This window comes from Engystomops pustulosus, unplaced genomic scaffold (assembly GCF_040894005.1).
Source record: "Engystomops pustulosus unplaced genomic scaffold, aEngPut4.maternal MAT_SCAFFOLD_106, whole genome shotgun sequence".
Taxonomy (NCBI): Eukaryota; Metazoa; Chordata; class Amphibia; order Anura; family Leptodactylidae; genus Engystomops; species Engystomops pustulosus.
In genome coordinates, this window is record NW_027284988.1 from 155,751 (window position 1) to 182,842 (window position 27,092).

General features: G+C 48.7%; 1 protein-coding gene across 1 annotated transcript in view; it reads right to left on the reverse strand.

The window, feature by feature from the left end:
* The window catches only part of LOC140107049 (tyrosinase-like), a 130,161-nt gene that overhangs the window by 72,776 nt on the left and 30,293 nt on the right, over positions 1-27,092 (reverse strand). The window contains exons 2-3 of the mRNA XM_072131620.1: positions 11,381-12,189; positions 3,554-3,767 (exon numbers count right to left, since the gene is read on the reverse strand). Of these exons, the coding sequence (XP_071987721.1) occupies positions 3,554-3,767; positions 11,381-12,166 (1,000 nt within the window). The 5' untranslated portion in view covers positions 12,167-12,189. The remainder of the gene's footprint in view (positions 1-3,553; positions 3,768-11,380; positions 12,190-27,092) is intronic.

A 27,092-nucleotide genomic window follows, 5' to 3' on the forward strand; every position in this document is an offset into this window, starting at 1 on the left:
GCGCCAAAATCCTGGGGCAATTCAGGGAAAATCGGCGCAAATCGGAGATATTCAGCTAACACGCCGGAAAAACCAGATCGGCCCCTTAGTAAATGACCCCCAATATCATCAGCTCCATAGCACTGCCACCACTTCCTACAGCTCCTCAAGACTAGAGCCTATATGATCAGCTTTATAGCACCAGCACCACTTCCTACAGCTCCTCAGGACTAGAGCCAATATGATCAGCTCCATAGCATCAGCACCACTTCCTACAGCTCCTCAGCACTAGAGCCAATATGGTCCGCTCTATAGCACTGGCACCACTTCCTACAGCTCCTCAGCACTAGAGCCAATATGGTCCGCTCTATAGCACCAGCACCACTTCCTACAGCTCCTCAGCACTAGATCCAATATGGTCCGCTCTATAGCACTGGCACCACTTCCTACAGCTCCTCAGCACTAGAGCCAATATGGTCCGCTCTATAGCACCAGCACCACTTCCTAGAGCTCCTCAGGACTAGAGTCAATATGATCAGCTCTATAGCACTGGCACCACTTCCTACAGCTCCTCAGGACTAGAGCCAATATGGTCAGCTCTATAGCACTAGCACCACTTCCTACAGCTCCTCAGGACTAGAGCCAATATGATCAGCTCTAAAGCACTAGCACCACTTCCTACGGCTGCTCAGGACTAGAGCCAATATGATCAGCTCTATAGCACTGGCACCCCTTCCTACAGCTCCTCAGGACTAGAGCCAATATGATCAGCTCCATAGCACTAGCACCACTTCCTACAGCTCCTCAGCACTAGAGCCAATATGATCAGCTCCATAGCACTGGCACCACTTCCTACAGCTCCTCAGGACTAAAGCCAATATGATCGGCTCCATAGCATCAGCACCACTTCCTACAGCTCCTCAGCACTAGAGCCAATATGATCAGCTCTATAGCACTGGCACCACTTCCTACAGCTCCTCAGCACTAGAGCCAATATGGTCTGCTCTATAGCACTAGCACCACTTCCTACAGCTCCTCAGGACTAGAGCCAATATGATCAGCTCTATAGCAACAGCACCACTTCCTACAGCTCCTCAGGACTAGATCCAATATGATCAGCTCTATAGCAACAGCACCACTTCCTACAGCTCCTCAGGACTAGAGCCAATATGATCAGCTCTATAACACCAGCACCACTTCCTACAGCTCCTCAGTACTGGAGCCAATATGATCAGATCTATAGCATCAGCACCGTTTCCTACAGCTCCTCAGGACTAGAGCCAATATGATCAGCTCTTTAGCACTGGCACCACTTCCTACAGCTCCTCAGGACTAGAGCCAATATGATCAGCTTTATAGCACTAGCACCACTTCCTACAGCTCCTCAGGACTAGAGCCAATATGATCAGCTCTATAGCACGAGCACCACTTCCTACAGCTCCTCAGGACTAGAGCCAATATGATCAGCTCTATAGCAACAGCACTGTTTCCTACAGCTCCTCAGGACTAGAGCCAATATGATCAACTCTATAACACCAGCACCACTTCCTACAGCTCCTCAGTACTGGAGCCAATATGATCAGCTCTATAGCATCAGCACCGTTTCCTACAGCTCCTCAGGACTAGAGCCAATATGATCAGCTCTATAGCACCAGCACCACTTCCTACGGCTGCTCAGAACTAGAGCCAATATGATCAGCTCTATAACACCAGCACCACTTCCTACAGCTCCTCAGGACTGGAGCCAATATGATCAGCTCTATAACATCAGCACCGTTTCCTACAGCTCCTCAGGACTAGAGCCAATATGATCAGCTCTATAACACTAGCACCTCTTCCTACAGCTCCTCAGGACTGGAGCCAATATGATCAGCTCTATAGCACCAGCACCACTTCCTACAGCTCCTCAGGACTGGAGCCAATATGATCAGCTCTATAACATCAGCACCGTTTCCTACAGCTCCTCAGGACTAGAGCCAATATGATCAGCTCTATAACACTAGCACCTCTTCCTACAGCTCCCCAGGACTGGAGCCAATATGATCAGCTCTATAGCACCAGCACCACTTCCTACAGCTCCTCAGGACTAGAGCCAATATGATCAGCTCTATAACACCAGCACCACTTCCTACAGCTCCTCAGGACTGGAGCCAATATGATCAGCTCTATAGCACCAGCACCACTTCCTACAGCTCCTCAGGACTAGAGCCAATATGATCAGCTCTATAACATCAGCACCACTTTCTACAGCTCCTCAGGACTGGAGCCAATATGATCAGCTCTATAGCACCAGCACCACCTCCTACAGCTCCTCAGGACTGGAGCCAATATGATCAGCTCTATAGCACCAGCACCACTTCCTACAGCTCCTCAGGACTGGAGCCAATATGATCAGCTCTATAGCACCAGCACCACTTCCTACAGCTCCTCAGGTCTAGAGCCAATATGATCAGCTCTATAACACCAGCACCACTTCCTACAGCTCCTCAGGACTGGAGCCAATATGATCAGCTCTATAGCACCAGCACCACTTCCTACAGCTCCTCAGGACTAGAGCCAATATGATCAGCTCTATAACACCAGCACCACTTCCTACAGCTCCTCAGGACTGTAGCCAATATGATCAGCTCTATAGCACCAGCACCACCTCCTACAGCTCCTCAGGACTGGAGCCAATATGATCAGCTCTATAGCACCAGCACCACTTCCTACAGCTCCTCAGGACTGGAGCCAATATGATCAGCTCTATAGCACCAGCACCACTTCCTACAGCTCCTCAGGACTAGAGCCAATATGATCAGCTCTATAACACCAGCACCACTTCCTACAGCTCCTCAGGACTGGAGCCAATATGATCAGCTCTATAGCACCAGCACCACTTCCTATAGCTCCTCAGGACTGGAGCCAATATGATCAGCTCTATAGCACCAGCACCACTTCCTACAGCTCCTCAGCACTAGAGCCAATATGATCAGCTCTATAACACCAGCAACACTTCCTACAGCTCCTCAGGATTAGAGCCAATATGATCAGCTCTATAGCACTGGCACCACTTCCTACAGCTCCTCAGGACTAGAGCCAATATGATCAGCTCTATAGCACCAGCACCACTTCCTACGGCTGCTCAGAACTAGAGCCAATATGATCAGCTCTATAGTACCAGCACCACTTCCTACAGCTCCTCAGGACTAGAGCCAATATGATCAGCTCTATAGCATCAGCACCGTTTCCTACAGCTCCTCAGGACTAGAGCCAATATGATCAGCTCTATAACACCAGCACCACTTCCTACAGCTCCTCAGGACTGGAGCCAATATGATCAGCTCTATAGCACCAGCACCACTTCCTACAGCTCCTCAGGACTAGAGCCAATATGATCAGCTCTATAACACCAGCACCACTTCCTACAGCTCCTCAGGACTATAGCCAATATGATCAGCTCTATAGCACCAGAACCACTTCCTACAGCTCCTCAGGACTCCCTCCATCTTCTGCTGAGCACTCCACAATGTTTTTGTTGTTCTCTTTCCCCTCCTCTAGCCTGCACCTTATTTTTTTTTTCCTTTACACATACCCTCTAGAGAATTCCGAAAGCTATGTAGCGCTGTCTCATTGTATGGAGGAAAATCAAAGTTTTCCAGCTTGAGTGAATTTTCTACATCTTCAAATGTTGGCAAATTCGGAGCATATGGTGTCAAGCCAGGCCGTCGGTGTAATCTTTCCATCTTGTATTCAGCATCAGCCAATGGACAGTATTCATCTGGAAAATTGTATCCACTACATATGGCCTGTAAAGAGAGGAGACATAATCACTTCCTGAAAGGCCCTCCACACGTACCTTCAGCTTGTATCATTATCCCTACAACCTCCTACCATGGATAGTTTTTACTATAGATCTCCATCATGGATTATTATCCCTACTGACCTCCACAATGCATCATTAACTCTACACACCTCCACCATGGATGACTGTCCCTATAGACCTCCACCATGAATCCTTATGCCTACTGAACTCCGCCATGGGTCACTATCCCTACAGATCTCCGCCATGGGTCACTATCCCTATAGATCTCCACCTGGAATCATTATCCCTACAGATCTCCACCTGGGATCATTATCCCTACAGATCTCCGCCATGGGTCACTATCCCTACAGATCTCCACCTGGGATCATTATCCCTACAGATCTCCACCTGGGATCATTATCCCTACAGATCTCCGCCATGGGTCACTATCCCTACAGATCTCCACCTGGGATCATTATCGCTACAGTTCTCCGCCATGGGTCACTATCCCTACAGATCTCCGCCATGGGTCACTATCCCTATAGATCTCCACCTGGGATCATTATCCCTACAGATCTCCACCATGGGTCACTATCCCTACAGATCTCCGCCATGGGTCACTTTCCCTACAGATCTCCACCATGGGTCACTATACCTACAGATCTCCACCATGGGTCACTATACCTACAGATCTCCGCCATGGGTCACTATCCCTACAGATCTCCACCTGGGATCATTATCCCTACAGATCTCCACCTTGGATCATTATCCCTACAGATCTCCGCCATGGGTCACTATCCCTATAGATCTCCACCTGGGATTATTATCCCTACAGATCTCTGCCATGGGTCACTATCCCTACAGATCTCCGCCATTGGTCACTATCCCTACAGATCTCCACCTGGGATCATTATCCCTACAGATCTCCACCATGGGTCACTATCCCTACAGATCTCCACCATGGGTCACTATACCTACAGATCTCCGCCATGGGTCACTATCCCTACAGATCTCCACCTGGGATCATTATCCCTACAGATCTCCGCCATGGGTCACTATCCCTATAGATCTCCACCTGGGATCATTATCCCTACAGATCTCCGCCATGGGTCACTATCCCTACAGATCTCCGCCATGGGTCACTATCCCTACAGATCTCCACCTGGGATCATTATCCCTACAGATCTCCACCATGGGTCACTATCCCTACAGATCTCCGCCATGGGTCACTATACCTACAGATCTCCACCTGGGATCATTATCCCTACAGATCTCCGCCATGGGTCACTATCCCTACAGATCTCCGCCATGGGTCACTATCCCTACAGATCTCCACCTGGGATCATTATCCCTACAGATCTTCACCATGGGTCACTATCCCTACAGATCTCCACCATGGGTCACTATACCTACAGATCTCCGCCATGGGTCACTATCCCTACAGATCTCCACCTGGGATCATTATCCCTACAGATCTCCGCCATGGGTCACTATCCCTATAGATCTCCACCTGGAATCATTATCCCTACAGATCTCCGCCATGGGTCACTATCCCTATAGATCTCCACCTGGGATCATTATCCCTACAGATCTCCGCCATGGGTCACTATCCCTACAGATCTCCGCCATGGGTCACTATCCCTACAGATCTCCACCTGGGATCATTATCCCTACAGATCTCCACCATGGGTCACTATCCCTACAGATCTCCACCTGGGATCATTATCCCTACAGATCTCCACCTGGGATCATTATCCCTACAGATCTCCGCCATGGGTCACTATCCCTACAGATCTCCACCTGGGATCATTATCCCTACAGATCTCCACCTGGGATCTTTATCCCTACAGATCTCCGCCATGGGTCACTATCCCTACAGATCTCCATCTGGGATCATTATCCCTACAGATCTCCGCCATGGGTCACTATCCCTACTGAACTCCGCCATGGGTCACTATCCCTACAGATCTCCGCCATGGGTCACTATCCCTACAGATCTCCACCTGGGATCATTATCCCTACAGATCTCCGCCATGGGTCACTATCCCTACAGATCTCCACCTGGGATCATTATCCCTACAGATCTCCGCCATGGGTCACTATCCCTACAGATCTCCGCCATGGGTCACTATCCCTACAGATCTCCACCTGGGATCATTATCCCTACAGATCTCCACCTGGGATCATTATCCCTACAGATCTCCGCCATGGGTCACTATCCCTACAGATCTCCACCTGGGATCATTATCCCTACAGATCTCACTATGGTTCATTAACCCCACAGATCTCCACCCATGGATCATTATCTCTACAGACCTCCTCCACAGATTATTGCCCCTACAACACTTCCACCCTGGATCCTTATCCCTACAAACCACCACCATGTATCATTATGCCTACTAAACTTCATCATGGGGCATTATTCCTGCAGATCTCCACCATAGATTATTGACCCCAAAGACCTCCACCATGGATCATTGCTTATACAGACCAGCATCAGGGTAACTGTCCCTACTGACCCTTGATCATTATCCTTACAGACCCCTGCCATGGATTATTATGCCAACAGAACTCTACCCGGGGGCTGGGCCCCATACACACACACATGCACCATTTTTACAGATATACAGGGGCAGATTTACTTACCCGGTCCCGTCGCGATCCCGCGGTGTGTTGTCCAACGAGGATTCAGGTCCGGCGCGATTCACTAACATTGTGCGTCCGAGTTCCTGCATCCGTCGCTGCTGCGCTGAGGTCCGCCGGAGTTTACCTGCTTCTTCCTGGTGCATGTGAGTGCTTGATCTTTCAACACAAATCCTTTTTTAAATTCCGTGGTTTGTCCAAATCCATTGGGTTGTCCAATGGCCACGCCCCCTGATTTCTTACGCGTGCAAGCCGGCGCGCATGCGCCAAAACAGAAATATTTGGGGAACCTGACGAAAGTGTGGCGTTCGGATCCTTAGTAAATGAGCCCCACAGTGTATAAACACACAAACATAGGGGGTCATTTACTAAGGGCCCGATTTGCGTTTTCCCGACGTGTTACCCGAATATTTCCGATTTGCGGCGATTGTACCTGAATTGCCACGGGATTTTGGCGCACGCGATCGGATTGTGGCGCATCGGCGCCGGCATGCACGCAACGGAAATCGAGGGGCGTGGCCGAACGAAAACCCGACGTATTCGGAAAAACCGCCGCATTTAAGAACGGAAAATGTGTAGCTCGGGACGCGCTTATCTGAACGGCCTCGGTGAATTCCGGCACGTTCAGATGCTTTTCAGCGCAGCAGCGCCACCTGGTGGACGGTGGAGGAACTACCTTATTAAATCCCGGCCGGACCCGAATCCAGCGCAGAAAACGCGCCGCTGGATCGCGAATGGACCGGGTAAGTAAATCTGCCCCATAGAGTATATAAACACATTATATCATATATATATATATACATATATATATATATATATACACAGACCACATATACATACCATACACCATATACATATCACATACAGTACCATATAAAGACATAGGGGCATACTTATCAGGACCTCTGCGCCACGCTTATTGCTAGCACTTGCGATTATTTGCCCGATCCGCCACCTTAATGCCAGTGGGGCGTGAAGGGGGGCCATGGCCGGCCAAGTGGAGGGCGTGAACGGCCAGGAGTGGGCCGGCGCGGGGCGTTACTGTCCCCGTGCCGGCGTACTTGCTACAGTGTGTTTACACACATACAGCATATAGAGTACATTCTTTAGTGTGACAAGTCGCATGGATGGGCCTCCAGACACTGCATGCCCCATAACATCCGCTATGACGGCTACCCATGTAGATCTCCTCCATGGGTCATTTCCCATACAGACTTCCACCATGTATAATTGTCTCTATAGACATTCACCATATGCATCATTCTCCATATAGACCCATGTATCAGCGTCCGTACAGACCTATGGGGGGCAAATATTATTGCCTTTCTGACATAAAACTGATGTTTTTGGGCGCACAATTTAGGCTCCACTTGGGAATCCGACACTTGCACCCAAAACATTGCAAAATCTTTCAAAAAGGTGGTCTAAGGAGTTCTATTTCACCTTCATGAATGTGGAGGTATTGGGGCAGATTTACTTACCCGGTCCATTCGCGATCCAGCGGCGAGTTCTCTGCGGTGGATTTGGGTCCGTCCGGGGCAGTTCCTCCGACGTCCACCAGGTGGCACTGCTGCGCTGAAGTTCCCCGGAATGCACTGATCTTCACCAAGCCGGACCGAGTGAAGGTAAGCGCGAGTCCCGCGACACTTTTTTTTTAAATGCGGCGGTTTTTCCGAATCCGTCAGGTTTTCGTTCGACCACGCCTCCCGATTTCCGTTGCGTGCATGCAAGCGCCGATGCGCCACAATCCGATCATGTGCGCCAAAATCCTGGGGCAACACAGGGAAAATCGGCGCATATCGGAAATATTCGGGTAACACGTCGAGAAAACGCGAATCGGGCCCTTAGTAAATGACCCCCAGTATGTGCGTCAATTCATTAAAGAGGACCTGTCACCTGTATAAACTGCACTAGGAGCGGCTTACTAAAGTTCTAGTTCTACAACAGATGCAGCAGTGTTACCCTGCTAGCTTTATCAGAAACCTCCAATAACGCTAGCAGACACTGCCACAATGTACAATAGAAAGGCAGGACCACAATGTAAGTGGTCGGGCGTATTCATGAGGGGGTGGGATTAGGGGCGGTAACTGCCGCATGGCCTATGGAGTGCGAGGGGCAGTCCAGGAGAGAGCCAGCGCCTCATGAATACGCCAGACCGCTTACAGCTAACACTGCTGCATCCGTTGTAGCACTAGGAGCTGCGATTATTTGCCCGATCCGCCACCTTAATGCCAGTGGGGCGTGAAGGGGGGCCATGGCCGGCCAAGTGGAGGGCGTGAACGGCCAGGAGTGGGCCGGCGCGGGGCGTTACTGTCCCCGTGCCGGCGTACTTGCTACAGTGTGTTTACACACATACAGCATATAGAGTACATTCTTTAGTGTGACAAGTCGCATGGATGGGCCTCCAGACACTGCATGCCCCATAACATCCGCTATGACGGCTACCCATGTAGATCTCCTCCATGGGTCATTTCCCATACAGACTTCCACCATGTATAATTGTCTCTATAGACATTCACCATATGCATCATTCTCCATATAGACCCATGTATCAGCGTCCGTACAGACCTATGGGGGGCAAATATTATTGCCTTTCTGACATAAAACTGATGTTTTTGGGCGCACAATTTAGGCTCCACTTGGGAATCCGACACTTGCACCCAAAACATTGCAAAATCTTTCAAAAAGGTGGTCTAAGGAGTTCTATTTCACCTTCATGAATGTGGAGGTATTGGGGCAGATTTACTTACCCGGTCCATTCGCGATCCAGCGGCGAGTTCTCTGCGGTGGATTTGGGTCCGTCCGGGGCAGTTCCTCCGACGTCCACCAGGTGGCACTGCTGCGCTGAAGTTCCCCGGAATGCACTGATCTTCACCAAGCCGGACCGAGTGAAGGTAAGCGCGAGTCCCGCGACACTTTTTTTTTAAATGCGGCGGTTTTTCCGAATCCGTCAGGTTTTCGTTCGACCACGCCTCCCGATTTCCGTTGCGTGCATGCAAGCGCCGATGCGCCACAATCCGATCATGTGCGCCAAAATCCTGGGGCAACACAGGGAAAATCGGCGCATATCGGAAATATTCGGGTAACACGTCGAGAAAACGCGAATCGGGCCCTTAGTAAATGACCCCCAGTATGTGCGTCAATTCATTAAAGAGGACCTGTCACCTGTAAAAACTGCACTAGGAGCGGCTTACTAAAGTTCTAGTTCTACAACAGATGCAGCAGTGTTACCCTGCTAGCTTTATCAGAAACCTCCAATAACGCTAGCAGACACTGCCACAATGTACAATAGAAAGGCAGGACCACAATGTAAGTGGTCGGGCGTATTCATGAGGGGGTGGGATTAGGGGCGGTAACTGCCGCATGGCCTATGGAGTGCGAGGGGCAGTCCAGGAGAGAGCCAGCGCCTCATGAATACGCCAGACCGCTTACAGCTAACACTGCTGCATCCGTTGTAGCACTAGGAGCTGCGATTATTTGCCCGATCCGCCACCTTAATGCCAGTGGGGCGTGAAGGGGGGCCATGGCCGGCCAAGTGGAGGGCGTGAACGGCCAGGAGTGGGCCGGCGCGGGGCGTTACTGTCCCCGTGCCGGCGTACTTGCTACAGTGTGTTTACACACATACAGCATATAGAGTACATTCTTTAGTGTGACAAGTCGCATGGATGGGCCTCCAGACACTGCATGCCCCATAACATCCGCTATGACGGCTACCCATGTAGATCTCCTCCATGGGTCATTTCCCATACAGACTTCCACCATGTATAATTGTCTCTATAGACATTCACCATATGCATCATTCTCCATATAGACCCATGTATCAGCGTCCGTACAGACCTATGGGGGGCAAATATTATTGCCTTTCTGACATAAAACTGATGTTTTTGGGCGCACAATTTAGGCTCCACTTGGGAATCCGACACTTGCACCCAAAACATTGCAAAATCTTTCAAAAAGGTGGTCTAAGGAGTTCTATTTCACCTTCATGAATGTGGAGGTATTGGGGCAGATTTACTTACCCGGTCCATTCGCGATCCAGCGGCGAGTTCTCTGCGGTGGATTTGGGTCCGTCCGGGGCAGTTCCTCCGACGTCCACCAGGTGGCACTGCTGCGCTGAAGTTCCCCGGAATGCACTGATCTTCACCAAGCCGGACCGAGTGAAGGTAAGCGCGAGTCCCGCGACACTTTTTTTTTAAATGCGGCGGTTTTTCCGAATCCGTCAGGTTTTCGTTCGACCACGCCTCCCGATTTCCGTTGCGTGCATGCAAGCGCCGATGCGCCACAATCCGATCATGTGCGCCAAAATCCTGGGGCAACACAGGGAAAATCGGCGCATATCGGAAATATTCGGGTAACACGTCGAGAAAACGCGAATCGGGCCCTTAGTAAATGACCCCCAGTATGTGCGTCAATTCATTAAAGAGGACCTGTCACCTGTAAAAACTGCACTAGGAGCGGCTTACTAAAGTTCTAGTTCTACAACAGATGCAGCAGTGTTACCCTGCTAGCTTTATCAGAAACCTCCAATAACGCTAGCAGACACTGCCACAATGTACAATAGAAAGGCAGGACCACAATGTAAGTGGTCGGGCGTATTCATGAGGGGGTGGGATTAGGGGCGGTAACTGCCGCATGGCCTATGGAGTGCGAGGGGCAGTCCAGGAGAGAGCCAGCGCCTCATGAATACGCCAGACCGCTTACAGCTAACACTGCTGCATCCGTTGTAGCACTAGGAGCTGCATCTGTTTAGTAAGTAGCTCCTAGTGGCATTTTTATAGGTGGCAGGTCCTCTTTAACCCTTGCACCACAATTTAACATCCCAGTGTAAATTATATCAAGATTCTGCACAGAACCTGCGCCAAAATTGATAAATTCCCTACCTTGTATCTTTGTCTAAACAGACTTTACTCTTCATTATATATATTCCAAGTTTTGCTAAATCTATTGCATTAGCTTTAATGATATTCATTATACCTTCCAAAAAGAAAAGTGTGAGTAGGGATTGAGGACCCCTTGAGCATCATTAGTGCCCATGAGTTCATCAGTACAGATGGAGCAGTTCTTCTCTCCTCTCCAGTCATAATATGGAAGAGCAAAGTTTTCATCTCTGGTCATGTGCTGCATCTGCCTCTCCAAGAACAAGAGACCTAGACGATGCCAGCCCGGGAATGCGGGTCCCTGGTGGGCAAAGTTTTTATTGGAGTCAAAAGAGCCATTGATAAGGATAGGCTTCATGGAGTAATAATGCATCCATGCAAAAATATCATAGAGAGAGGCGTCCACAAACCGGTAGGTCTCCCTATGGTGTCGGTCTCCAGTGCTCAGGATTACATAGTCTTGACTCTTTGTGGTCTTGGCCAAGGCCAGGTAACTAAAGTATCTCTTCTGCTCTAGAGGTGACAGTTCTCGGATCTCTCTTCTGATGATTATCTTCTTCCGGTCACAATTCTCACCCTGGTAGCCATATTTGCAGTCGCCACAATCAAATCCACTGTAGTTTCCAAAGCACTCACAGGTGTAGTCATAATAGTGTCTTGGCCAGTCCAGGCGGTCATCATTGTACATGGGAAGCGTCCTTCCTGTGTAATCTATCCAATCTCTACATTTCCCACGGCCTGACAAGGAGCCGCATGGACTTTTGTCCTTCCAGAGTGGGCAACAAGTCTTGGTACGAAAAGCAGCATCAGATGTACAGACTCTGGGGAACTGGCTCTCCACAAAGCAAAGGCAAAAGGCAAGGAAGATGGCGAGGCTAAACATGACTCTGCCAATTTGTTAGGCACCTGGTGATAGAAAAAGTAAAACATGTTACCATTCATGATCATGGGGAAACAAACAGAACTAACGGCATATAGACAGTGTAGTCAACCATGCCTAGATGACTACATTGTCTTTAGCCTATACTTACATTTGTCAGTTCTGTTGGCCATGTTCTCCTATAGAAGACCTAGGCCAATGACCAAAAGAAGGTGAGGGTCTAGTTTACAAACTAAATAAAACTAAAACCTCATATTATCTCCACAGGTTGCCCATCATTTTGGCAAAATCCATACTATATGATGGAACTGAAAATCATGCCCATAGAGAAGCAGACTGTAAAAGGTAGAGAAATGGACTTTTGCATGTGGACAAGTGGAGTGTGAAAGGGGAAGACTGGACTGTTGAAAAGGTAGGAGTGCAAAGGGTCGATCAGTGGACTGTAAAGGGTGGAGAAATATACTGTGGAAGGTAGAAGAGTAGACTGCTAAACGAGGACTGACTGTAAAGGAGGAAGGAGTGGACTGGAAACAGTGGAGAAGTAGACTAAGGAAAGGCTGAGGAGAGGACTGTGACAGGGTACAAGGGTGGAGAAGCAGACTGAGAGCGGATTGTAAAGTGTGGAAAAGTAAACCTGAGAAAGGCAGAGGAGCGAACTCTGAAAGGTGGAACTTTGGAAGACAAAGAAACAAACTGTAAAGAGTGGAGTTAAATGTCAGGGTGGAGGGATGGACTGTGGAAAGTAAAAATGTAGACTTTAAAGGGCAGACAACTGCATGTGGAAGGGGACACTGTGAAGGTTGGAGGAGCGAATTGTGAATTGTGCTAGTGGAAAAGGGATGGACTGTAGAGGATGGAGAAGTGGATTGAAAAGGAAAGAGGATGTAACTGTAAATAATAAAGTTGACTGTGGAAGGCGGATGAGTGCATTCTGAGGAGTGCAGGAATGAACTATAGAAGGTGGAGGAGTCCCTGCAAGGTTGAAGGGGGAAGGGGTACTATGGAGGGCAGAAGACTGCAGGGTGAAGATGTACAATGCATTTCAATTGCTGGAAAGAGCACCGGGTTCCATGACAAAGATCTCTGTTCCTCTCTCATCCTTTTCCCAACCTCCATTGTGGAAACATTTCTGAAATTTCAGGAAAAAAGGGGGGCACAGAGCTAAATGTCACATGTCATTGGAGTCGGCATTTCTAAAGTTCTGTTTTTATATTCAATCAATAACAATATAATGATAATCATAATAATCATAATATATTTATAATAATAAAATAATTATGAATGTTCTATTAATTAGAAAAGAAATTATTATAGTAAATACACACCTCCTAACTTTTGTTGGTGGGAAAGAGGGACAAAAGATTTGGCTTGCCTTGAGACCTGAAATTTTTTTTTTAACCTAAGCCACTCCCTGTGTTCCAACCCTAACTCCACTCCCACGCACTATAATTTACACCTTAGTGCCGACCATCTCCCCTTCACCCTAACCCAGCTCCCACTCATATTAAAGTCCCCTAGAATTGTGCCCTTCAGCAGCTTCTCATTTGCTCACCCAGGAGGTTCCCAACAAAATGTGCCCATCCACCAGCAGCTCGCCATTATTGTACCCACAACAGCTCCCCCTGTTATTGTCCCACCAGAAGTTCCCCAAGATATTGTGCTCCATCCACAGCAGCAAACCTTGTTACTATACCCCTGTTACTGTGCTTCCTCTCCAGTAGCTCCCCTGTTATTGTGCTTCCTCTCCAGTAGCTCCCCCTGTTATTGTGCTTCCTATCTTGTAGCTCCCCTGTTATTGTGCTTCCTCTCCAGCAGCTTCTCTGTTATTGTGCTTCCGCTCCAGTAGCTCCCCTGTTATTGTACTTCCTCTCCAGCAGCTTCCCTGTTATTGTGCTTCCTCTCCAGTAGCTCCCCCTGTAATTGTGCTTCCTCTCTTGTAGCCCCCCTGTATTGTGCTTCCTTTCCAGCAGATTCTCTGTTTTGTGCTTCCTCTCCAGTAGCTCCCCTGTTATTGTACTTCCTCTCCAGTAGCTCCCCCTGTTATTGTGTTTCCTCTGCAGTAGCTCCCCTGTTATTGTACTTCCTCTCCAGTAGCTCCCCCTGTTATTGTACTTCCTCTCCAGTAGCTCCCCTGTTATTGTGCTTCCTCTCTTGTAGCTCCCCTGTTATTGTGCTTCCTCTCCAGTAGCTCCCCCTGTTATTGTGTTTCCTCTCCAGCAGCTCCCCCCTTTTATTGTGCTTCCTTTCCAGTAGCTCACCCTGTTATTGTGCTTCCTCTCCAGTAGCTCCCCTGTTATTGTGCTTCCTCTCCAGCAGCTTCTCTGTTATTGTGCTTCCTCTCCAGTAGTTCCCCTGTTATTGTGCTTCCTCTCCAGCAGCTTCTCTGTTATTGTACTTCATCTCCAGTAGCTCCCCCTGTTATTGTGCATCCTCTCCAGTAGCTCCCCTGTTATTGTACTTCCTCTCCAGTAGCTCCCCTGTTATTGTGCTTCCTCTCCAGTAGCTCCCCTGTTATTGTAATTCCTCTCTAGTAGCTCCCCTGTTATTGTAGTTCCTCTCCAGTAGCTCCCCTGTTATTGTGCTTCCTCTCCAGTAGCTCCCCTGTTATTGTAATTCCTCTCTAGTAGCTCCCCTGTTATTGTAGTTCCTCTCTAGTAGCTCCCCTGTTATTGTGCTTCCTCTGCAGTAGCTCCCCTGTTATTATAATTCCTCTCCAGTAGCTCTCCCAGTTATTGTGTTAGCTCTCCAGCAGCGTCTCTGTTATTGTGCTTCCTTTCCAGTAGCTCCCCTGTTATTGTACTTCCTCTCCAGTAGCTCCCCTTGTTATTGTGCTTCCTCTCCAGTAGCTCCCCCTGTTATTGTACTTCCTCTCCAGTAGCTCCCCCTGTTATTGTACTTCCTCTCCAGTAGCTCCCCCTGTTATTATGCTTCATCTTCAGTAGCTCCCATGTTATTGTACTTCCTCTCCATTAGCTCCCTTGTTATTGTACTTCCTCTCCAGTAGCTCCCCCTGTTATTGTACTTCCTCTCCAGTAGCTCCCCCTGTTATTGTACTTCCTCTCCTGTAGCTCCCCTGTTATTGTACTTCCTCTCCAGTAGCTCCCCTGTTACTGTGCTTCTTCTCCAGTAGCTCCCCCTGTTATTGTGCTTCCTATCTTGTAGCCCCCCTGTATTGTGTTTCCTCTCCAGTAGCTCCCCCTGTTATTATGCTTCACCTTCATTAGCTCCCATGTTATTGTACTTCCTCTCCAGTAGCTCCCCTGTTATTGTGCTTCCTCTCCAGCAACTTCTCTTTTATTGTACTTCCTCTCCAGTAGCTCCCCTGTTATTGTACTTCCTCTCCAGTAGCTCCCCATGTTATTGTGCTTCCTCTCCAGTAGCTTCTCTGTTATTGTGCTTCCTCTCCAGTAGCTCCCCTGTTATTGTGCTTCCTCTCCAGTAGCTCCCCCTGTTATTGTGCTTCCTCTCCAGTAGCTCCCCCTGTTATTGTGCTTCCTCTCTTGTAGCTCCGCTGTTATTGTGCTTCCTCTCCAGTAGCTCCCCTGTTATTGTACTTCCTCTCCAGTAGCTCCCCTGTTATTGTACTTCCTCTCCAGTAGCTCCCCCTGTTATTGTGCTTCCTCTCTTGTAGCTCCCCTGTTATTGTGCTTCCTCTCCAGTAGCTCCCCCTGTTATTGTGTTTCCTCTCCAGCAGCTTCCCTGTTATTGTGCTTCCTCTCTTTTAGCTCCCCTGTTATTGTGCTTCCTCTCCAGCAGATTCTCTGTTTTGTGCTTCCTCTCCAGTAGCTCCCCTGTTATTGTACTTCCTCTCCAGTAGCTCCCTTGTTATTGTACTTCCTCTCCAGAAGCTCCCCTGTTATTGTGTTTCCTCTCCAGCAGTTCCCCTGTTATTGTACTTCCTCTCCAGTAGCTCCCCCTGTTATTGTACTTCCTCTCCAGTAGCTCCCCTGTTATTGTGCTTCCTCTCCAGTAGCTCCCCCTGTTATTGTACTTCCTCTCCAGTAGCTCCCCTGTTATTGTACTTCCTCTCCAGTAGCTCCCTTGTTATTGTACTTCCTCTCCAGTAGCTCCCCCTGTTATTGTGTTTCCTCTCCAGTAGCTCCCCCTGTTATTATGCTTCACCTTCATTAGCTCCCATGTTATTGTACTTCCTCTCCAGTAGCTCCCCTGTTATTGTACTTCATCTCCAGTAGCTCCCCCTGTTATTGTACTTCCTCTCCAGTAGCTCCCCCTGTTATTGTACTTCCTCTCCAGTAGCTCCCCATGTTATTATGCTTCATCTTCAGTAGCTCCCATGTTATGGTACTTCCTCTCCAGTAGCTCCCCTGTTATTGTGTTTCCTCCCCAGTAGCTCCCCTCTTATTGTGTTTCCTCTTCAGTATCTCCCCTGTTATTGTACTTCCTCTCCAGTAGCTCCCCTGTTATTGTGTTTCCTCTCCAGTATCTCCCCTGTTATTGTACTTCCTCTCCAATAGCTCCCCCTGTTATTGTGCTTCCTCTCCAGTAGCTCCCCCTGTTATTGTGCTTCCTCTCCAGTAGCTCCCTTGTTATTGTACTTCTTTTCCAGTAGCTCCCCCTGTTATTGTGCTTCCTCTCCAGTAGCTCCCTTGTTATTGTACTTCTTTTCCAGTAGCTCCCCCTGTTATTGTACTTCCTCTCCAGTAGCTCCCCATGTTATTATGCTTCCTCTCCAGTAGCTCCCTTGTTATTGTACTTCCTCTCCAGTAGCTCCCCCTGTTTTTGTGTTTCCTCTTCAGTAGCTCCCCTGTTATTTTACTTCCTCTCCAGTAGCTACCCCTGTTATTGTGCTTCCTCTCCAGTAGCTCCCCCTGTTATTGTGCTTCCTCTTCAGTAGCTCCCCTGTTATTGTACTTCCTCTCCAGTAGCTCCCCCTGTTATTGTGCTTCCTTTCCAGTAGCTCACCCTGTTATTGTGCTTCCTCTTCAGTAGCTCCCCTGTTATTGTACTTTCTCTCCAGTAGCTTCTCTATTATTGTGCTTCCTCTCCAGTAGCTCCCCGGTTGTTGTACTTCCTCTCCAGTAGCTCCCCCTGTTATTGTGCTTCCTCTCCAGTAGCTCCCCTGTTATTGTGCTTCCTCTCCAGCAGCTTCTCTGTTATTGTACTTCCTCTCCAGTAGCTCCCCCTGTTATTGTGCTTAATCTCCAGTAGCTCCCCTGTTATTGTACTTCCTATCCAGTAGCTCCCCTGTTATTGTGCTTCCTCTCCAGTAGCTCCCCTGTTATTGTAATTCCTCTCTAGTAGCTCCCCTGTTATTGTAGTTCCTCTCCAGTAGCTCCCCCTGTTATTGTGCTTCCTCTCCAGTAGCTCCCCTGTCATTGTGCTTCCTCTCCAGTAGCTCCCCTGTTATTGTGCTTCCTCTCCAGTAGCTCCCCTTGTTATTGTGCTTCCTCTCTTGTAGCTCCCCCTGTTATTGTACTTCCTCTCCAGTAGCTCCCCTGTTATTGTACTTCCTCTCCAGTAGCTCCCCTGTTATTGTGCTTCCTCTCCAGTAGCTCTTCTGTTATTGTAATTCCTCTCTAGTAGCTCCCCTGTTATTGTAGTTCCTCTCCATTAGCTCCCCCTGTTATTGTGTTTCCTCTCCAGTAGCTCCCCTGTTATTGTAATTCCTCTGCAGTAGCTCTCCCAGTTATTGTGTTTCCTCTCCAGCAGCTCCCCTTGTTATTGTGCTTCCTCTCCAGTAGCTCCCTTGTTATTGTACTTCCTCTCCAGTAGCACCCCTGTTATTGTGCTTCCTCTCCAGTAGCTCCCCATGTTATTGTACTTCCTCTCCAGTAGCTCCCCTGTTATTGTACTTCCTCTCCAGTAGGTCCCCCTGTTATTGTTCTTCCTCTCCAGTAGCTCCCCGGTTGTTGTACTTCCTCTTCAGTAGCTCCCCCTATTATTGTGCTTCCTCTCCAGCAGCTTCTTTGTTATTGTGCTTCCTCTCCAGTAGCTCCCCTGTTATTGTACTTCCTCTCCAGTAGCTCCCCTTGTTATTGTGCTTCCTCTCCAGTAGCTCCCTTGTTATTATACTTCCTCTCCAGTAGCTCCCCCTGTTATTGTACTTCCTCTCCAGTAGCTCCCCATGTTATTGTACTTCCTCTCCTGTAGCTCCCCTGTTATTGTGCTTCCTCTCTCGTAGCTCCCCTGTTATTGTACTTCCTCTCCAGTAGCTCCCCCTGTTATTATGCTTCATCTTCAGTAGCTCCCATGTTATTGTACTTCCTCTCCAGCAGCTTCTCTTTTATTGTGCTTCCTCTCCAGTAGCTGCCCTGTTATTGTACTTCCTCTCCAGCAGCTTCTCTATTATTGTGCTTCCTCTCCAGTAGCTCCCCTGTTATTGTGCTTCCTCTCCAGTAGCTCCCCTGTTATTGTACTTCCTCTCCAGTAGCCCCCCTTTTATTGTACTTTCTCTCCAGTAGCTCCCCTGTTATTGTACTTCCTCTCCAGTAGCTTCCCTGTTATTGTGCTTCCTCCCCAGTAGCTCCCCCTGTTATTGTACTTCCTCTCCAGCAGCTTTTCTGTTATTGTACTTCCTCTCCATTAGCCCCCCTGTTATTGTGCTTCCTCTCCAGTAGCTCCCCTGTTATTTTGCTTCCTCTACAGCAGCTTCTCTGTTATTGTACTTCCTCTCCAGTAGCTCCCCATGTTATTGTGCTTCCTCTCCAGTAGCTCCCCTGTTATTGTAGTTCCTCTCCAGTAGCTCCCCCTGTTATTGTGCTTCCACTCCTGTAGCCCCCTGTTATTGTACTTCCTCTCCAGTAGCTCCCCTGTTATTTTTCTTCCTCTCCAGTAGCTGCCCTGTTATTGTGCTTCCTCTCCAGCAGCTTCTCTGTTATTGTGCTTCCTCTCCAGTAGCCCCCCTGTTATTGTGCTTCCTCTCCAGCAGCTTCTCTGTTATTGTACTTCCTCTCCAGTAGCCCCCCTGTTATTGTGCTTCCTCTCCAGTAGCCCCCCTGTTATTGTGCTTCCTCTCCAGCAGCTTCTCTGTTATTGTACTTCCTCTCCAGTAGCCCCCCTGTTATTGTGCTTCCTCTCCAGTAGCTCCCCCTGTTATTGTGCTTCCTCTCCAGCAGCTTCTCTGTTATTGTACTTCCTCTCCATTAGCCCCCCTGTTATTGTGCTTCCTCTCCAGTGGCTCCCCCTGTTATTGTGCTTCCTCTCCAGCATCTTCCCTGTTATTGTATTTCCTCTCCAGTAGCTCCCCTGTTATTGTGCTTCCTCTCCAGCAGCTTCCCTGTTATTGTGCTTCCTCTCCAGCAGCTTCTCTGTTATTGTACTTCCTCTCCAGTAGCTCCCTTGTTTTTGTGCTTCCTCTCCAGCATCTTCTCTGTTATTGTATTTCCTCTCCTGTAGCTCCCCTGTTATTGTGCTTCCTCTCTCGTAGCTCCCCTGTTATTGTGCTTCCTCTCCAGTAGCTCCCCCTGTTATTGTGCTTCCTCTCCAGTAGCTCCCCCTGTTATTGTGCTTCCTCTCCAGTAGCTTCTCTGTTATTGTACTTCCTCTCCAGTAGCTCCCTTGTTATTGTACTTCCTCTCCAGTAGCTCCCCCTGTTATTGTGCTTCCTCTCCAGTAGCTCCCCCTGTTATTGTGCTTCCTCTCTTGTAGCTCCCCTGTTATTGTGCTTCCTCTCCAGTAGCTCCCCCTGTTATTGTGCTTCCTCTCCAGTAGCTCCCCTGTTATTGTGCTTCCTCTCTTGTAGCTCCCCTGTTATTGTGCTTCCTCTCCAGTAGCTCCCCCTGTTATTGTGCTTCCTCTCCAGCATCTTCTCTGTTATTGTACTTCCTCTCCTGTAGCTCCCCTGTTATTGTGCTTCCTCTCTCGTAGCTCACCTGTTATTGTGCTTCCTCTCCAGTAGCTCCCCTGTTATTGTGCTTCCTCTCCAGTAGCTCCCCTGTTTCTGTACTTCCTCTCCTGTAGCTCCCCTGTTATTGTACTTCCTCTCCAGTAGCTCCCCTGTTTCTGTACTTCCTCTCCAGTAGCTCCCCCTGTTATTGTGCTTCCTCTCTTGTAGCTCCCCTGTTATTGTACTTCCTCTCCTGTAGCTCCCCCTGTTATTGTGCTTCCTCTCCAGTAGCTCCCCTGTTATTGTGCTTCCTCTCCAGAAGCTCCCCTGTTTCTGTACTTCCTCTCCAGTAGCTCCCCTGTTATTGTACTTCCTCTCCAGTAGCTCCCCTGTTTCTGTACTTCCTCTCCAGTAGCTCCCCTGTTATTGTGCTTCCTCTTCAGTAGCTCCCCTGTTTCTTTACTTCCTCTCCAGTAGCTCCCCTGTTATTGTGTTTCCTCTCCAGTAGCTCCCCTGTTATTGTGCTTCCTCTCCAGTAGCTCCCCTGTTATTGTGTTTCCTCTCCAGTAGCTCCCCCTGTTATTGTACTTCCTCTCCAGTAGCTCCCCCCTTTTATTGTGCTTCTTCTCCAGTAGCTCCCCCTGTTATTGTGATTCCTCTCCAGTAGCCCCCCTTTTATTGTGCTTCCTCTCCAGCAGCTTCTCTGTTATTGTGCTTCCTCTCCAGTAGCTCCCCTGTTATTGTGCTTCCTCTCCAGTAGCTCCCCTGTTATTGTGCTTCCTCTCCAGAAGCTCCCCTGTTATTGTGCTTCCTCTCCAGTAGCTCCCCCTGTTATTGTGTTTCCTCTCCAGCAGCTCCCCTGTTATTGTACTTCCTCTCCAGTAGCTCCCCCTGTTATTGTGCTCACTCTCCAGTAGCTCCCCTGTTATTGTGCTTCCTCTCCAGTAGCTCCCCTGTTATTGTGCTTCCTCTCCAGTAGCTTCCCTGTTATTGTGCTTCCTCTCCAGGAGCTCCCCTGTTTCTGTACTTCCTCTCCAGTAGCTCCCCTGTTATTGTACTTCCTCTCCAGTAGCTCCCCTGTTATTGTGCTTCCTCTTCAGTAGCTCCCCTGTTATTGTGCTTCCTCTTCAGTAGCTCCCCTGTTTCTTTACTTCCTCTCCAGTAGCTCCCCTGTTTCTTTACTTCCTCTCCAGTAGCTCCCCTGTTTCTGTACTTCCTCTCCAGTAGCTCCCCTGTTATTGTGCTTCCTCTCCAGTAGCTCCCCTGTTATTGTGCTTCCTCTCCAGTAGCTCCCCCTGTTATTGTACTTCCTCTCCAGTAGCTCCCCCCTTTTATTGTGCTTCTGCTCCAGTAGCTTCTCTGTTATTGTGTTTCCTCTCCAGTAGCTCCCCCTGTTATTGTGATTCCTCTCCAGTAGCTCCCCTTTTATTGTGCTTCCTCTCCAGCAGCTTCTCTGTTATTGTGCTTCCTCTCCAGTAGCTCCCCTGTTATTGTGCTTCCTCTCCAGTAGCTCCCCTGTTATTGTGCTTCCTCTCCAGAAGCTCCCCTGTTATTGTGCTTCCTCTCCAGTAGCTCCCCCTGTTATTGTGTTTCCTCTCCAGCAGCTCCCCTGTTATTGTGCTTCCTCTCCAGTAGCTCCCCCTGTTATTGTACTTACTCTCCAGTAGCTCCCCTGTTATTGTGCTTCCTCTCCAGTAGCTCCCCTGTTATTGTGCTTCCTCTCCAGTAGCTTCCCTGTTATTGTGCTTCCTCTCCAGGAGCTCCCCCTGTTATTGTGCTTCCTCTCCAGTAGCTCCCCTGTTATTGTACTTCCTCTCCAGTAGCTCCCCCTGTTAGTGTGCTTCCCCTGTTAGTGACACCACTTTGCAGGACTGATGATGGCGCTAGTTCAAACTTTAAGGGATTTCACTAGTTAAATTGGAAGGAGTGAGGCTCGTGCCACACAGAGACGAGAAGCCGCTGTGTGGGGGTGGCAGTCTACACGGAGGCTGCAACCTCAGGACATATAACCCATGACAAAGAAAATATGGACAGTAAATGGGGGTGGATGATAAGTCCCATGAATTTTAAGAGATGACGGCAAATTTTGAACAAATTCGCCAAGATGTCCATTTCTAGTCCATTTCTCAGATTACATATTATTTTATGGTTTCACTCCTTATAAGCTCAGGAAAATGGGTTTCCCAGGACAATAATCTATGCTGCAGATGCAAGTCCAAGAGGGGACTTGACACACATGGTGAGAGAATGTATGACACCGGCAGAATATTGGAAGTCCATTTTTGGAGCATCCAGAGTGCATGAAAAATCCAAATTGAACCTGATCCAGTCATTTGCAGATTGGGACAAATATTAATAAGATCAAAGAGAAACAGTGTGAGGGCTACAAAGTGCTAGGAGATCTATTTTGCTGCATCAGGAGCGAACCAACCTCCATACTATAAGAAAATGGCCTCATCCATGCAGATACATGTTCCATGTGGAAAAGAAGTGATTTCATCTTGATATTATGAATATCTTTTTCCCCTCCTAGTGGTAGAGGGTGGGTTGTGCCTGATGGCTTAAAATATTGAGTAAAATAAATATTTGTAAGATAATGACAGCATTTGAAATATTATCGTGATATAGGTGGATATTATAATTAAAATAATAATAAATATCACATTAATATCATCACGGAAGACAAAAAAAAATAGCCTAATAATCACTGAGAAGATATAAACAGCAGACTGCACGGAGAACACAGAGATCCCACTATCACTGAGCAGAGAGATAGAGAGAGGACCCCAACATCCCTAAGGAAACGGAGACCCCAACATCAATGAGCAGAAAGAGAACCCCAACATCATGAAGGAGGCAGAGAGCCCAACATCACTGAGCAGAAAGAGAACTCCAATATCACTGAGGAGATGGAGACCCCAACATTATGGAGCAGAAAGAGAACTTTCTCATCCCTGAGGAGACAGAGAACTCAAACATCCCTGAGGAGACGGAGACCCCAACATCACTGACCAGAAAGATAATCCCAGCATCACTGAGGATATGGAGACCCCAACATAACTGAGCAGAGAGAGAATCCCAACATCACTGACGAGAGGGTGACCCCAACATCACTGAGGATACAGAGACCCCAACATCACTGGGCAGAAGAGAAAACCCAACATAACTGATGAGACGGAGACCCCAACATCACTTAGTAGATGGAGACCCCAACACCACTGAGGATACAGAGACTCCAACATCACTGAGGAGATGGAGACACCAACATCACCAAGGAGACGGTGACCCAGTCATCAATGAGCAGAGAGAGAATCCCAACATCACTGAGGAGATGGAGATCCCAACATCACTGAGTAGATGGAGACCCCAACATCACCGAGGAGACAGAGACCTCAGCATCACTAAGCAGAAAGATAACCCCAACATCACTTAGTAGATGGAGACCCCAACATCACTGAGGAGACAGAGACAGCAACATCACTGAGCAGAGAGAAAATCCCAACATCACTGATGAGATGGTGACCCCAACATCACTGAGGAGACAGAGACCCCAACATCACTGAGGAGACAGAGACCCCAACATCACTGACCAGACAGAGAATTCCAACATCACTGATGAGACGGAGAACCCCAACATAACTGAGGAGACGAAGACCCCAACATCACTGAGGAGACAGAGACCCCAACATCACTGAGCAGAAACAGAACCCCAACATAACTGGAGAGATGGAGACCCCAGCATCACTGAGCAGAAAGAGAACTCCAACATCACTGAGGAGATGGAGACCCCAACATCACTGAGGAGATGGAGACTCCAACATCACTGAGTAGACGAAGAAACCAACATCACTGAGCAGAGAGAAAATCCCAAAATCACTGAGGAGATGGAGGCCCCAATATCACTGAGGAGACAGAGACCCCAACATCACTGACCAGAGAGAGAATTCCAACATCATTGATGAGACGGAGAACCCCAACATCACTGAGGAGACGGAGACCCCAACATGACTGAGAAGACAGAGACCCCAACATCACTGAGGATGCAGAGACCCCAACATCACTGAGGAGATGGAGACAACAACATCACGGAGGAGACGGTGACCCCATCATCACTGAGCAGAGAGAGAATCCCAACATCATTGAGGATATGGAGACCCCAACATCACTGAGGAGATGGAGACCCCAACACCACTGAGGAGACAGAGACTCCAACATCACTGAGGAGATGGAGACACCAACATCACCAAGGAGACGGTGACCCAGTCATCAATGAGCAGAGAGAGAATCCCAACATCACTGAGGAGATGGAGATCCCAACATCACTGAGTAGATGGAGACCCCAACATCACTGAGGAGACAGAGACCTCAGCATCACTGAGCAGAAAGATAACCCCAACATCACTTAGTAGATGGAGACCCCAACATCACTGAGGAGACAGAGACAGCAACATCACTGAGCAGAGAGAAAATCCCAACATCACTGATGAGATGGTGACCCCAACATCACTGAGGAGACAGAGACCCCAACATCACTGAGGAGACAGAGACCCCAACATCACTGACCAGAGAGAGAATTCCAACATCACTGATGAGACGGAGAACCCCAACATAACTGAGGAGACGAAGACCCCAACATCACTGAGGAGACAGAGACCCCAACATCACTGAGCAGAAACAGAACCCCAACATAACTGGAGAGATGGAGACCCCAGCATCACTGAGCAGAAAGAGAACTCCAACATCACTGAGGAGATGGAGACCCCAACATCACTGAGGAGATGGAGACTCCAACATCACTGAGTAGACGAAGAAACCAACATCACTGAGCAGAGAGAAAATCCCAAAATCACTGAGGAGATGGAGGCCCCAATATCACTGAGGAGATTTAGACCCCAACATCACTGAGGAGACAGAGACCCCAACATCACTGACCAGAGAGAGAATTCCAACATCATTGATGAGACGGAGAACCCCAACATCACTGAGGAGATGGAGACAACAACATCACTGAGGAGACGGTGACCCCATCATCACTGAGCAGAGAGAGAATCCCAACATCATTGAGGAGTTGGAGGCCCCAACATCACTGAGGAGACAGAGACCCCAACATCACTGAGGAGATGGAGACACCAACATCACTGAGGAGACGGTAACCCCATCATCACTGAGCAGAGAGAGAATCCCAACATCACTGAGGAGATGGAGACCCCAATATCACTGAGGAGATGGAGACCCCAACATCACTGAGGAGACAGAGACCCCAACATAACTGAGCAGAAAGAGAACCCCAACATAACTGGAGAGATGGAGACTCCAGCATCACTGAGCAGAAAGAGAACTCCAACATCACTGAGGAGATGGAGACCCCAACATCACTGAGGAGATGGAGACTCCAACATCACTGAGTAGACGAAGAAACCAACATCACTGAGCCGAGAGAAAATCCCAACATCATTGATGAGACGGAGAACCCCAACATCACTGAGGAGACGGAGACCCCAACATAACAGAGAAGACAGAGACCCCAACATCACTGAGGATGCAGAGACCCCAACATCACTGAGGAGATGAGGACAACAACATCACTGAGGAGACGGTGACCCCATCATCACTGAGCAGAGAGAGAATCCCAACATAACTGAGGAGTTGGAGGCCCCAACATCACTGAGGAGACAGAGACCACAACATCACTGAGGAGATGGAGGCCCCAATATCACTGAGGAGATTTAGACCCCAACATCACTGAGGAGACAGAGACCCCAACATCACTGACCAGAGAGAGAATTCCAACATCATTGATGAGACGGAGAACCCCAACATCACTGAGGAGACGGAGACCCCAACATAACTGAGAAGACAGAGACCCCAACATCACTGAGGATGCAGAGACCCCAACATCACTGAGGAGATGGAGACAACAACATCACTGAGGAGACGGTGACCCCATCATCACTGAGCAGAGAGAGAATCCCAACATCATTGAGGATATGGAGACCCCAACATCACTGAGGAGATGGAGACCCCAACACCACTGAGGATACAGAGACTCCAACATCACTGAGGAGATGGAGACACCAACATCACCAAGGAGACGGTGACCCAGTCATCAATGAGCAGAGAGAGAATCCCAACATCACTGAGGAGATGGAGATCCCAACATCACTGAGTAGATGGAGACCCCAACATCACTGAGGAGACAGAGACCTCAGCATCACTGAGCAGAAAGATAACCCCAACATCACTTAGTAGATGGAGACCCCAACATCACTGAGGAGACAGAGACAGCAACATCACTGAGCAGAGAGAAAATCCCAACATCACTGATGAGATGGTGACCCCAACATCACTGAGGAGACAGAGACCCCAACATCACTGAGGAGACAGAGACCCCAACATCACTGACCAGAGAGAGAATTCCAACATCACTGATGAGACGGAGAACCCCAACATAACTGAGGAGACGAAGACCCCAACATCACTGAGGAGACAGAGACCCCAACATCACTGAGCAGAAACAGAACCCCAACATAACTGGAGAGATGGAGACCCCAGCATCACTGAGCAGAAAGAGAACTCCAACATCACTGAGGAGATGGAGACCCCAACATCACTGAGGAGATGGAGACTCCAACATCACTGAGTAGACGAAGAAACCAACATCACTGAGCAGAGAGAAAATCCCAAAATCACTGAGGAGATGGAGGCCCCAATATCACTGAGGAGATTTAGACCCCAACATCACTGAGGAGACAGAGACCCCAACATCACTGACCAGAGAGAGAATTCCAACATCATTGATGAGACGGAGAACCCCAACATCACTGAGGAGACGGAGACCCCAACATAACTGAGAAGACAGAGACCCCAACATCACTGAGGATGCAGAGACCCCAACATCACTGAGGAGATGGAGACAACAACATCACTGAGGAGACGGTGACCCCATCATCACTGAGCAGAGAGAGAATCCCAACATCATTGAGGAGTTGGAGGCCCCAACATCACTGAGGAGACAGAGACCCCAACATCACTGAGGAGATGGAGACACCAACATCACTGAGGAGACGGTAACCCCATCATCACTGAGCAGAGAGAGAATCCCAACATCACTGAGGAGATGGAGACCCCAATATCACTGAGGAG